This window comes from Dipodomys spectabilis, unplaced genomic scaffold (genome assembly GCF_019054845.1).
Source record: "Dipodomys spectabilis isolate Male_0828 unplaced genomic scaffold, ASM1905484v1 ptg000036l, whole genome shotgun sequence".
Taxonomy (NCBI): domain Eukaryota; kingdom Metazoa; phylum Chordata; class Mammalia; order Rodentia; family Heteromyidae; genus Dipodomys; species Dipodomys spectabilis.
In genome coordinates, this window is record NW_024870713.1 from 1,198,591 (window position 1) to 1,213,413 (window position 14,823).

The window sequence follows — 14,823 nt, forward strand, 5'->3', positions numbered from 1 at the left end:
AATAAACATGAAAGCTATAAATACAAGAAAGGAATGGAAAAGAATGAGTTCTTTGACTTAGAAGCATTGGCGGTCTCTGTATCTAATTTCTTGCTTGGACCATCTGTATGACAACAGCTTCATCTTGCCACAGCCCTCTCATCTTCAGATTTAGGATCATACATCAGACCTATCAGTATGTGACTCTCAGGTACACTTACCAACATGCTCCAATAAGCTCAAGTTTTCTCTCAAAGAGAAATTCATTATTTATGAAGACCAGATATATTAAATAGCATAATAAGCCAGAGGAAGCCTAGCAGGTAGATGCCAATTCAGGACCAGCCTCCTTCAGAGGCTCCCACAGAGAATGCATGTTCAGGACTTGGCAAGAAATGCTAGAAAGGCATTTAGAAAGTTCAAAGTCAGTTCTATCATACACAGTGAGATAAGAGCTTTGAAGAGTTCCCTAGCAGGATCAATCAAGGGCTGTGTGTTTGATCACGTAAAGTACTCTAGACTGAAGGAGACTACTGTTACTCAACTCAGGGTCCCATCAAAGCACACTGAGGGTCTGGGGGTAGGGAAAATGCAGTGGCTCAGCTCCCCAGGGGCCACAAGGAAGAAGCCCGGTGGGGAAAGGGATTCTGGGGCCCCTGAAAGGATGGGAAAAAGGCTTCTGTGAGTCATCTGAGAATGTGTGTGAAGCACCCAGAACACCAACACAGCAACTTCATAGAAACTCCAACAACGTGAAAACATTTGGAAAATGGTTTAATGATGTTTTACAACAGAAATGAACTGTACAGTTACAGTAAGTTTAATATATATAAAAATTACAGCAGACAAATGCATCTACACAAAATCTACCATTTCATTCTGATTCACTGGCACCTGACACAATCTCTCCCAAGCCTATAGCCCCTCAGGGGGCCCCAGGAGGGGGATCATATAAAGGGCACTTTTTCAGAGACAGCACCGCTCATAGTCCCCTCCAACTCCCCAGGCCTCAGGAGGCATCAGCTAATTACCAACCTATAGAGTTGCTTGTGTTTCAGGTTTTCAAAACCAAAACCCAAAAACAAAAACACGTGTTTCCCAGGGGCACAAATAACAAGGTCCAGCACTCCCAAGTTACCAGTTGATTCTTAGAAAATATTCCCAGCAGAAGGGAAATGGCTAAGCGGGTACTCTGGGGCAGTGAGGCTACACGATAGCCACCCAGATTGCAGTGCACCTAGGAGAAATGTAAAAGGACCCCAAGAAACGACTAGGCATGGCCACTGCCTTAGTACAGCTGCTGGACCATTTAGGAAAAAATCATTTACACCACATCTTAAGTTTCCATGAAGAACTCAAACTCACATTTTAAAGCACATAAAACCAAAAATTGGGAGGCCATGGGGCTAATTCCCCATGTGTTGCTCCCTAGACAACAGTGGAAAAACACCCCTGAATCAATATTAGAAGAAGAAAAAAAGGAACAAAAGAGAAGACATTTAAAGACAGAGGAAAAAAGCATCTGTAGAAAAACACGATCACTGTCTCTTTAAAACCAAACCAAATCCCAGGTGGGTAATCAGTGACTATTCAATCCAAATTGACACCTGGTAGAGGATTGTTATAGAATAGTATGTACAATCAGAACTTTTTCATTTTCTTTTTTATTATGAACACCTAGGCAGTGAAAACTGTTATGTCAATACATACATAGACACACCCAAAACATACAAAAATACTATTATTTCAAACTACTAAGAATAGGACAGCTCAATTATTTTCATGCTATGACTTTAAGAGCATTACACTGAAACAAACAAGAAGTTAAACGACTTTTTTTTTTTAATATCCCAGAAATATACCAAAATATACATCTAAGCTTTGGAATTACTGAGGTTAGACTAATGCAAGTGCTGGGTAATCGTACTTAATACACAAGTCTAAGGTTCTGCAGGAAAGAAATTATCTTTGGTATCTGCATCAGGCTAATATTATTAACATTTGGATTTTGCTTTGGGATAGAGCTTGTATGACCCTAGAACCAAATACCCCCCACCCCCAATCAACTGAGATTAAAAAGATCCATGTAAAAAGTTCCTTCATTTTCAACTCCCCCCACCCCCCAAGTTAAAAAGTCACAGGCATCTACCTAGCACAAAAGGTTGTGAAATACAATGCATAGTTGCACAGTGGTGCTGCAAAAAGCAAATAAAATTACAATAAAGAGAAATGAAAAGCTTGATAATCATTCTGTAGGTTTTCTCACAAACAGGACAGCCACTCCAAGCAGTTCCAGTAAAGGAAAAGAGAGAAAGGCTCAGAAGGGCCCCTTGGCATGTCTGCCAGCCCGAGTGAAAGCACCCACCAGAGCAGCCAATCGTTGTGCCAGTGTCTTCAGCTTTCCCCATTCTATGGAGTCCGTGGCACATCCAGCGGCAGCTCCCAGCTCCTTGTCCCTGTGGGAACCCTGGTTTGTTGTCAGATGGGTGTTGGTGGTAATGGGGTTTCATTTTGGAAAATCTTAAATGCCAATTTGTTTTGTGCATGCTTTCAAGTTGGTGAGGGCCAAAGCTCCCAAGCATACAGATGCACAAAACTCCATGGGCACAGCTGGAGTGCCCTTCCTATCTGGCTGGAGGACCCCAACCTGTTCCTGGCCTCATGCTGCCAAGTGCCAGGACACCACAGACTGGATAGATGCTCAAGACTTCCCTTTTCTTTGGTTTTTTTGTTTGTTTTGAGTTTATACAATCATTAAGAAATCTTTGGTTTTGGCTGGAAATTTTATAAAAAAAACAAAACAAAACAAAGAAACCACCCTCCCCTGGCTTATAGCAGCAGTATTATGACCTGGCTAAGCATTTTTTTTCAACTTTGGGGGTGGGAAATGAAGGTAGAAAGCTACATTCAAAGAAAAGGTGAAAGGGCTGGGATTCAGCTTCTAGAGAGCCCACTGGACATAAGATTGTCAAATAATAACATTAGTAATAATAATAATAAACTTAAATAGTTGAATTTTTTTTGGTGATGTAAAAGGGAAAAAAATGAAATAGGTATGAAGCAGTTAGCTTAAAGGAGTCTTTGGTGTCTTCCCCTCTACCTCAAGTGCTGAAAATGCTCAGAACTCAAAGGCCTCAAGGGAAAGGATTAGTCTCTACCCCACCAGGGAAAAATGTAAGGACAGAAGATTATGTGTGGCCAGCAGTGAGAAATATGGGCAAGGGTAGCTGGCAGCCCTAAGGCAAGGTGGAAGGAAGCCAATGGTAAGAGACCTGTGAAGACCCCTAGCAATAAAAAGAAACAGAAGATTGCAATTTGCCCTCAGTTTGCAGTAGCTGTAAAGCAGCAACATTCAGAGGCCTTAGGGGGTCCCACCCCAGGTAACAGGTCTCATGATGCTATAGGCCAGAGTTGAACTTTACTGAAGAAGAGGGAAAGGAAGGAGGGCAGACTTGGCAACTCTGTAGGGTGAGAGGAAGTTAAAGCAAGTTACTCAGTCATGAGTTAGAAATGAGGTATACAACAGCTCCTGGACGTGTGGTGGGCATAAAAGCTCACACTTACTCACCTAGTCTTCCCTACTACCACAGACAAGGGGAATGCCATGCATGGTCTTCTCTGGGAAGAGGAAGGTGTCTTCTGCAGAGTGAGACCACCAGTGGACTGAGTAATGCACACGTGCCCATGCAAGCAGAGGTAAGAAGCTGGAAGAAGTCTGTTTGTTCTCCCCCACATCTGATTCTAGAGGAAACACACTATTACTTTTCTAGAATGCCAAAGTTCTAATCTGGTTGCAGTGTGGTGATTCCTCCCTTTCTTTTCTGCAATTGTTTGCAGGTGGGCACTTGTCCACTTCATTCTTAGAAAGTGCATGCCTTCTGCAGACTCCTGTAAGAATGAAGTGATATACACACCCCCACCACTAGCCCACAACTGCAGCATTCCTAACAAACGCTGTCATTTTAGCTTCTGAAAGTGCATTTCATTTCCTATATTTCTCAGACTTTGAGACACTATTAGGCTGTATGGGAACTGCCTCTGGACATTTTTATTCAAGAGATCACAATTTTAATGAAGACAGTGTTCAGATATTGCATTTCAACAACAGCACAGTATCTGGCTCTCTACTTGTAGACTTTGGGATATAATGTTGGAGAATTCAATGCCACTGCCAATTTACAGAAGAAGCCCTAAGCTGCTTTGGTGAGGTGGCGGCCAACTTAAAACAGCAATGAGCAAATAAAATTAAAGAAAACATGGGAAAACTCTGCAGCAGACCGCAATCTTTTTTTTTTTTTTTTTGGGTCAGTATATTAGTTTGGGGCGGGGAGGCTCTAACTTTCTGATAGTGTCTGGGTTCAAACTAGAAAACTGGCATGGGGTGTTAGAGCCCTGCACAGTGTAGGCAGACTTCTGGACGTAGAAAGAATGATTACCTCATCTTTCCTCCCAGGCTTCAGGGAGCTTCATTTTCCTGTTCAAAGGGTTCTTGATGTACACCTTGCCTTTATTTCAAGTGCTCTGATCTTTAACATCTCTATCTTCTTATAAGTCTACCTAATGCTTTGGAAGTCACACATTAATACTACTTTTATATAATGTCAGAACAATAAGATTATTAGTAAAGCTTTCATGAAGTTCTGCAACATATATTAGAGAGCAATGTCTTTTCCCTCTCTTCCTCTCTGTGTTCTATCAATAGTATACCTAAACAATGAACTACTCAATTTCCTAGAGCCCACATCATAAAACCACTGGGAAACACAAGAGCTCTACAGGAGAAGAAGGGAAGATCTTTTGGTTTTCCATGTAATCCTGGTCTTGAAAATGCTTCTTTACAAAAGACAGAGATAGCACATCTAAATATTGTCTGAACTAAAAAAGGCTGGACTGGTTTTACTGATAAGCATTCGAGAGGAGAGTTCTGCTCCTCTTTGTTGCTTTCCCAAAGTTTCTCAGCAATTTCAAGAACATCAGTGCTCCAGTGAGCAATTCTACCCATCTTTAGATAGCGCCACAGGAGTGAAACAACATCAATTCATTTTTTCCAAAGCCAAAATGACCAGTAAGACTTCTTTCAAAAAGTAGAGGAAAGAAAAAGGGAAGAAAAGACAAGGTAAAGCTTTTCCAAAATTCAGTCCTTTACTATTTGCCTGTTTTGAAAAAATAAAGGTAAGTGACAGCGTAACAGTTCTTTGGTATCTAAACCAAATCCCACTGAAGTTTTGTGAGATGGATCAATTAGTTAAAAAAATAGCTGTTCTGGAGATAGAATCTATATCTGCAAAGTATGGGTAGGAAGGGTTCTTAACTTTTCTTCAACCGGCACCATTTCTCATTCACATTCCCACCAACACAATACTGTCCTCCATTCCATTAACCAATTAGTCCTTACAGGTATACCTTATGACAGGTGTGAAGTGACCAGGTTAGCTTTCAACTTTTTGGTTTCACTTTTCTTCTACTTGTATTTTTGGTCTAGAAAAACTAACCTTGGTATGAGAAGAGCAATTAAGGTTGGGCTATTCATACAACATTAAATAATATGATAAAAGGTGACAAAAATAACTTGTTTCACTTTAATTTTTCTATATTGATACAACAATCACCTCTCTGTTCCTCTCCAAATTCATCAGTACCTTTCTATTTGTTTCTACATCTCTCATACACACACACACACACAGAGCTATGCACACAATCATTCTTTCCCTAAGCTTCTGCTATGTACAGAGGTAATGAATCATTAGGAGAGGCCAGCAAGTCTGGGGAGCACAGAAGCCAGAGGAAGGGCCCTTGGGGACATTCCATATGCCACCTGCATGCCACCACACACTGTGATGCAGATTAGAAAGGCCAAAAGAAATCCCAAGCCCAATCATAGGGAATATCCAATTTCCTTTGGCAAGATAGATAAAAGGAAAAACAAGGACAGGCGAGCAACATTTTTGTTCTAACATAATCAACTTCTTTCCCTCAACTTTAACCCTCCCTAACCCTATAAATTGTAACCTATAAACAAGATCCCAAATACATACAGCATCAATCATGTTTATCAATCATAATAAACATTAGTTCAACTAAATACTACAACTAGAATTATTTCCACTATTTATATTTTTTTTCTTTTACTTATTTGGTTTTTAGTTTAAAACCAGTTCTGCAACAATGTTAAGCTATGCTGAGGTATTTTATGAAGGTGTCAGAAACTAGCTGTTACCCACAAGCATTATCCTCATAGATTAAGGTACCATCATTTAAAGAGAGTAAGGGAAGGACACAAAGAAAGAAGACCTAGATTACAAAATCAATATAAAAGTTACTCACTTTCACTACTTTTTAGCAAAGGCTAAGGACAAAAGAGCCAAAATAAAGGACTACTTCATGAATAAGAATGCTTAGAAGAAAACTAGAGTTCATAGAAAACTGGGTGCAAACTAGATAGCTCTTGAGAAATACTTTCCCTGCTTTTCTGGTAGAATCCTTTCAAGTGTTATTACAAAATTCCAGGGCATCTCACTTAATCTCTTGGATTAAGGAAAGGATGGAGCTGAACAGAATTCCTACCAACCTTTAAGGATGAAAGAAACTTATTTATCCTATTTCTGTACATATCTGTATTTGTATTGTGGGTGCTGTTCATGCAAACCTATCAAATAGCTGATCTTAAATTATTATTCTTGGAGGAATGACAAAGAGGAATTTTCTACCATCTTAAAGCTGATGATTAAAACAAAGAAAGATTTACCACTTACAAATTGCCTGAAAATTATTTGGAAACAGCTATGCAAACAGCTATGATTATATAAACAATGTGACACAATAAATGCTGTACACACACACACACACACACACACACACATACACACACACACACACACAAAGTGAATTCTAATGGTTATGAACAACTTAATCCAACAATTCCTGCCCAAAGGGTAATTTTAAGCTTCAGGTCTTTTAGTCTTTTTCTCCTATCAGTAGTGGCAGTCATTTTGTTTTTTAAATTAACATTTTTCAGCTCTAATAAATAGTTTAGATGCCAATTTAATGAGATAACATTGATAATAATGAATTGTTGAGGTCTTTCTTTACCAAAGGTTCTCATGTGGCATGCTAGTCTGTGAAGAGATTCAGAGCCAGGGCCTCAGCAGGCTGCCAGCAAGAGGCCCTGTCTTCTGCATATACACAGCACTTTTCCTTTCTTAGGAAAGAAAGGAAAGGCGTTTCTGTCTTCCTAGCTCAAGGATGTTATTTCTTTCTTGGACAAGAAATATTTGTGATGATGGTATGGTTTTGGAAGAACTTTAGATTATGAATTGTAAGGTTTACTCTGTAAGTAAACTTTATTGTTTATTGTTCTGGCTGCATCACTTGTATAGACACAAATTTCCTAAATTTGTGAATATATCTTTTTCCAGCAACTGAAACATAATTTAATGTTAAAGACTGGACTGAACTGAAATACTCTGATAAGCAATTATCTGTGCTTTTGGATAATACAAAGAATATTTCTCCTAACTTTCCAAGTAAATGAAGAATAATGAACAAAACAACATTAGAGGTATAGTTGTGCTTTTCCCCCCAACAAATGAATAACGTAGAACAAATTAGCAAGATAATCACACTAAAAATCTTTTGCTATTTTCCCTTTTTAAAAAATCCTTAATTTCTAATAAAGCTACCACAAAGTATAAATAGGTATGGGTCATATATAAATTGAAAGTTGGATTCCTTTGGTTCCATTCTTGAGTAACAACTTAAACAAACTGGGATGGTATTGACCTTTCTGACAATAAATAAAAGTGTGTATTGTATCAGTTAATGGGCACAATTTTTTTTCTTAATTCTAAAAAACTGCCTATAAAACTTAAGAAACATTTAAATTAATAGCACACTTATTTCTTAGAACAGTATTGTTCTGATGAGAAGCCCTTTCTTAGGTCTTTCTACTCCATCCTTTAGATTTACACAGGGTACATAAAGTTCATGACCAAATTGCATTGCTTATGATAAGCAGGATTTAAATAATTACATTCACCACTCCCTAGGGAGGGCCCATTACTATGGGCAAATATAGTATCCCTATAAATTATTCAAAATTAGTCTTTGGCTTTAATATGTGTTCACCAAATTGAGGGGTAAGATAAAACTTGCATAAGTGTCAAGGGAAAGAAACAAGAATTATTTCCTTTTGGAAATGTGGAAACGTTGCCAAACACTTTTTGGTCAAATGGCCCCTTTAGTTTGCAGATTCCCCCAAAAATGGTGACTAAAGTTATATCTGAGTACCTTAGCTTAGGAGATAGCTCATTCAACTAAAAACACAAAAACCAAACCAAAACCAAAACACCAAAAAAAATAAACAAACACCCACATTTGAGATGAATTTTCCTTAAGAAAGATGATGTAAAATAAAAAAGGAGTAAGATGTTCATGAAACAATATAATCAGTAGGATGGTGATGGGAACTGATTTTAAACTAAAAACCTACCAACAAGCTATATTAGTGTTTCATGTGTACATGTGTAAAAGTACCTTTCACTTCACAATTTACTTTTAAATTAGTGATAGAAGAGAAGAAAATTTAAAGTTATCTTTGTCTAGGGACTTAATTCTTCTTCTCAACTGATTTTTATGCGATTTAGAAGTCCATGCTCATTAAATAATTCACAAAAAAAGGCAGAATTCCTTTCCCAAACTCACTGGAAAGCAGAGTTAGGGGAAAGACTAAGAGATCACTTTGGGAAAGGGATCATTTTAACCATACAGAAATCAAGAACAAAACAGTATTTCTTATCCTTCTTCTTAACCCACTGGGCTGGAGTCTCTTGGGATTTGACACTTCCTTTGGTAGCAATTTTGGGAAATTAATGCTATAACCTCTAATCCAGTATGGTGGGGTATCAGCATTTCCCTCCCTGAATGCTTTCTCCTAACTTCCTCCACTCCCAAAGGAGGGACTCACTACTGTGGGCAGCTACAGTATTATCAATAGTCCTAATATTATTTGCACAAATTAAAGTAAGATATGTTAAGTCAGGATAAAAGATTAAACTATAATAGAGAAAAAGCTGATGGAGAGGAGAGTAATTAGTAACTGATACACCATTCTATGTACACCCTAACCTAAACAAACTAAAAAATAAAAAAATCAAGGTAATGTCTGCCCAGAGGTTATTACAATTTAACAACATAAAAGATTAAAAACAAGCAGCAACTTTTACATAAAATAAAGATAAATGAAAAAGAAATTGTCAGTAGCATCTATCTCCTCAATGTGTCTGAACTGCACGTTATAAACTAGTCCATTAGTACAGCAGCTTGCTAAAAATTGACTTTGGTTCAAGCTTAGTTTACAAAACAAAAAACAAAAATAAAAACATTAAAAAAATCATACCACACAAAAAGGTGGATATCTGTTAGTTTCCCTGCTTGCAGTTCACTGATTTTAGGGGAATTTTAGGGAAAGTAGTAAGAGGAAATTTAGGGGATTGATAAATATTTTGAAAAATAAAACAAGACAAAAAGAACAATAGAAAAATTTAAAAGGGGCCTAAAATGTTTCTGACTTCTAATCTTAAGACTGTCTCCCACTTGAATCACAAACAACGGTACACATTTGTGTCTGTGTGACTGCCATTCTGAACAATGGTAGAGAGACAAATATACGAAATCCAAGCTCCCTTGTGGACATATAAAGCAAGCAATCAGAAGGAAAGTCACTTGTAGGTTCTCTCAACCCCCAGCTCAAAAAAGAAGACAAAGTGCAGACCACCAGAGATTTAAGCAAGTACCTCCAGACACCAAATGGGAACCTTAAACACTAATAAGCAAGGGAACACACATGAGTTGCATTACAGTGTCCAGTCTTTTGGGAACATTTTGGTACAGACAGTATAATAGGATATTGGCAAAAAAAGGGGGGAGGATTTAATTTTTAAATGACCCTCATTCCTCTTCATCCATTCTCATTACTCTTCTTTTCAATAGGCTCATTAATGTAGTCTAGGAACACCCTGACAACAATTAGAGGAGCAAATTATTTTTTACATCAACTACAGAGAGGGGTGTTTTGTCATTTGAGCTTCCTAATAGGAACATCAGAGACAAACCAGGAGACACATAAGCTGTGTGCAAACTCTGGCTCAGTCTTCCTTCAGAGGTTCTACAGATCCTACGCCTGGCCAATAAGTGCCTCCTTTAGTCAGAGAACTGAGAAGAAATTTACAAGCCATCCAGTAGAAAAGGAGTCTGTAGCTCTCTACAGGAAAAGGTAGCAGGTAACCTCAGGCTCTTCTTATTGACTTCTTTTGGATGCATATCCACTGGTGGATATAGTCTAGAAGAATTCCTTTACAGAACAAGGAAAGGAAACGTTTCCCAATTTCAATGACAATTTGTTCTTTTCCAAGTAAGCAAAAAAGTTGGGGTAAAAACTTTCATAAAATGGAACAAACAAACAAACACACAAACAGTAGGAACATTTTTTAGAGATAAGAAATTAGGAGAACCACCAAGTTAGGTGTCTGCAGTAGTCTTTGCTCTTCGGAACCAAATCCTACCCTGCAACATGTACAGCTGTTCTCGTTCAAAGTAGCAGAAAGCAGCACTGTTGCACCACAGGATCTGGGCCTAAGGGTCGTTCAATGATTTGGGGGTGAGTGAGAGCTACAGTTCAGCAGGAATTCCTTCCTACACAAAAGTGCTCCAAAGGCACCACCTGATGGGGGAGGGGCATGTGTGGAGTAGGAGTGTTTGCACACACTGCCTTCAGCTTCTGCACCAAGCCTCTTGCATAAGTGGCAAAAGAAAATAATTTTCTAGCACCTCTGTAAGAGTCATCAAGGATAAGGAAACCAGCAAGAACATTCCCCGCAGTTAAGAATGCAAGTCTCCCCTTACCCTCAAACCCCCCTCGCCACAGTGTGGGAGCTCACTGAAATAGGATCCAGGAGCAAGAGATAAACATGTCCAAACTATATATATATATATATACATATATATATGTATATATATATGTATGTGTGTATGTATATATATATATATATAAACAACAATTACAATAGAGATACAGTAATACAGGCCTGCCTAAATTGTACCAGTTAAGAAAGGAACCCCCAACACAATTGATATGATTATAAACACCTTGTTATGACTTAATGGCCTGTACAACAGACCTATAAAAATGATTTTTTTTAAGAAAAAAAGTAATTTCAACAAACAAGAAATCTCTCTCCTATTTGGAATTTGTAACCCACCTTAACTTGTCATCATGACTGCTGGAAATGAGAAGTAGTCCTTTCATTTATTTTTTCTTTTCCTTTTTTTTTTTTTTTTAAATATTTGGTTAGAAAGTTTTCCAATCCGTGAAGCAATCCTGAAAAGACAGTGTTTTATTATAAAACTAGGCAAATGTTGTCCTGTCTCCATCCTTTCTTTTTTTTCTGGTATTTCTATTTTTCTCTTCTACCTTGACTGCACAAGATGGCGAAAGGAAGCCATCACATTTTCAGTTCATTAACTGGCTGACAGCCCAATCATGCTGTAGGTGACAAGGCGCATGGTAGCCCAGCTTCACACCCAGCTCACTGTGCCTTAGAGGCGGTGGTGGTTGTAGAAGCAGCTCCACTGGCAGAGGCCACTGTGAAGAGAGAGTTCTGGATGGACTCAGCTGAGGTGGAGGAGGTGTGAAGGCTGGCTACAGGTGTGGAGGTTCCTGTGGAGGCTGCAGCAGCAGAAACCAAGCTAACCGGGTTGCTGGTGAGCAGAGAGAGGTTCTGAGGGTTCAGGAACAGAGGGGCAGTCACGATGTTGGGGGCTCCTCCTGCATTGGCAAATACCAGATTCCCAGTTGCATCCAGTGATGTTATTGGAAGAGAGCCACCAGAAGCAAGAGCTATAGACAAAAACATCCCCCAAAACAGGCAGGAAAGAGCATATTAACATCATTCTGGAGAAGCCAAATAACACACCATCATAGTTCTTTTGAATCTTCCCACACAAAGTACAATCCTTCACTGATTACTTTCTTCCAGTTATATGCTATACTGATACCAGCTAAAGTTTAAAGATGACAAATGATTGTTTAAACAAACCAAGCTAATGGGGAGAGCTGTAAAACTGTCTAAAGAATCAGTCATGTCTCTCCCTTTAAATTCCAAGTTGACATAATTTACCTAGAAATATTTATTAAATCCAATAATTTTGTCTTCAATAAAGACTGTCAATTTCAAACACTCCCTTCAAAAGACAAACTAGCAATGTGGAGAGAGGCATGGATCAAATGGTAGAATGCCAGGCTTAAGCAAAAAGCTGAGTCAGAGTATGAGGCCCATAGTACTGGCACAACCAAAACCAAAAACCTTATAAAAGATAAACTAGCCAAAGGAATTGAAGTTTAAAACTATATTTAGCTGTAATCAAACCAACTAACAAATTTAAGCACCATCACCTTCCTTTAAACTGTATTTCCAAAAAGGGTGTAGTCGCAAGATAAATTATATCAACAAATTAAAGCCAAGATTATTTTTTTTAGTTCCTGAGGTAAAACATTTAATTTCTATGACCAGTATAAAGAAGAACGAGGACCTTATGGCAGGAGAGAATCAGACATGATAATGTAGAAGCCCCATGAGTCACCTACTGACAGGATTTAGTAGTTAATGGGGAAAATTTTTCTATGATGCTTGCCCATAGAAGGCATCATCAAAATTTTATTTAAAATAATTATCATTGTACTGAGCTTGTTAAACTGTAATCCCTTGTATAATTATTTGAAGATAACAGTAAAAATATAATTAAGACTTTCATTTAATAGGTTGTTCTGTTACTTGCCAACATTCCCAAATACCCCTACTGGCATAATCTCATGCCCAAATTTTAGGGCTTCTTAAATGGCCTTAAAAATCTGGTTGAAGCTAGGAACTAGTGGCTCATGCCTGTAATCCTAGCTATGATCTGAGGATTGTGGTTTGAAGCTACCCCAAGGAGGAAAAGTCTGTGAGACTCTTTATTTCCAATTAATCACCAGAAAACAGGAAGTTACTGTGTGGTTCCAAGTGGTAGAGTGCTAATCTTGAGGGTAAAAACTCAGGAACAGACCTTAAGCTCAGAGTTCAAACACCACGACAGACCAAAAAAAAAAAAAAAAAAAAAATAATAATAAAAAAAATCTGGTTGATTTCTTACATAATGTATAGTGGAACCATAGAGAATAGTGAGACTGGTGAAACTTGAAGTTTTCTGAGATTCTAAGCTAAGAAGGGTCATAGACCAATTCTAGATCTTTGCAGAGAATGTCTCTAAGTCACTCATGCTCTGGGGAGGGCATTTTTCCCTTTGTACTATCCTCAAGGCCCAGAGATACACTCTAATGCAGGAGAAAAAGTAACTTTCACAAACCTTATTCTAAAGAAATCTTTCTAAAACAGCAGCTTTACAGAACTAATCATCAATACTTGTAACACAGTATATCAGAAAGTCAACTTAATGTAAGACAGTCTGTAATAGGAGCTGGGTTTGTCTGTAATTTAACGTTCTCTGTAATACTCTGTTAGAGATACATCCATGACACACTTAATTTTAACAAAAGCCTAACAGTTTAATTTTGGTTTGGAGAACTCCTGTTTAAGCACAAAGTCTGATTTAAGAAAAAAAAAAGTTCATTAATAATGTGATTGTTCTCTGACTCACATAACAGTAATCATATTTAGATACACAGCTTCACCAGGCACTGGCTGTTCATGCATTTAATCCTAGTTATTCAGGAGGCTGAGATCTGAGGACTATGGTTTGAAGTCAGCCTGGGAAGTAAAGTCTGTTAGACTCTTATCTCCAATTAACTACAAGTTAACTGCCCAAAAAGCCAGAAGTGAAGCTGTGGCTCAAGTGGTAGAGTGCTAGCCTTGAACAGAAAAGCACTCCGACAGTGCCCAGACCCTTGAGTTCAAGCACACACACAAATAAGCTCCAAAACAACACTACCCCTCCCTAACAATCCAGACACAGCTTAGATGTTAAACAAAGCAGACTTCATTATATTTGAAGACTATCACCTTGAATAACATACTAAAAGATTGACATGAGCCAAATGGGCTTGGAAAGAAACACTAAAATCCAAGAGAAATATATGCTCTATACTGATGAGGACTGTAAGGGCAGAACCTGGAACTGGATGTGAGGCTCAACTGATAGAGTACCAGCCTTGAGAGAAAAGGCTAAGAGCTCAACTCCCTGAGTTCTAGCCCCAGTACTGGTAAAAACATAGACAACAAAAAACAAAATAATTAAATTAAAAATAAGGGCAGAACCTCACAAGAATGAAAAATATCCTGGAAACGTGACTGATGTGCTCTTTAGTTCACTCATTATACAATGTTCCTATCCATGACTATCTTAGGCAGGAATAAGGATTGGACCAAGTTTGCCTTGAGTTACATTGCAGGTGATTACTTAGATAAAACTATCAGGAAAAAGCAATTAGTATACAAGTCCTGACTTCTTAAGACTATCTATGGGTTTTACACACACACACACACACACACACACACACACACACACGCACACACACACACACGCAAACACACACACATGCACACACGCACACACAGAAAAGACCATACTGACCTTGAATAGTTGCCAGTGTACTGTTGCTCATCAGTGCTGGGCTGAGAGCACCACCCAAGGTCCCTGGATTGAGACTGAGTAAGGCACCTCTGCAAGTCCAAAAGAAGGGTCACTTCATTACCATGCAGACACACTTGTCAGTTTGGACAATATATTCAAAAGGATAAGAAAAAGAAAATTTCAGCTAGGGAAGAATATGGGAAACTTCATTTTCCCCTATAC

The 14,823-nt window shown here is 38.3% G+C and overlaps 1 protein-coding gene across 4 annotated transcripts in view; it reads right to left on the bottom strand.

The window, feature by feature from the left end:
* Window positions 1-736: 736 nt before the first annotated feature.
* The window catches only part of Pou2f1 (POU class 2 homeobox 1), a 157,984-nt gene continuing 143,897 nt past the window's right edge, over window positions 737-14,823 (bottom strand). For all 4 annotated transcript variants that reach the window (XM_042677323.1, XM_042677324.1, XM_042677322.1 and 1 more), the window contains 2 exons: window positions 14,602-14,690; window positions 737-11,872 (listed from right to left, as the gene is read on the bottom strand). In XM_042677323.1, coding sequence (XP_042533257.1) covers window positions 11,562-11,872; window positions 14,602-14,690 — 400 coding nt within the window. In that variant the 3' untranslated portion in view covers window positions 737-11,561. The remainder of the gene's footprint in view (window positions 11,873-14,601; window positions 14,691-14,823) is intronic.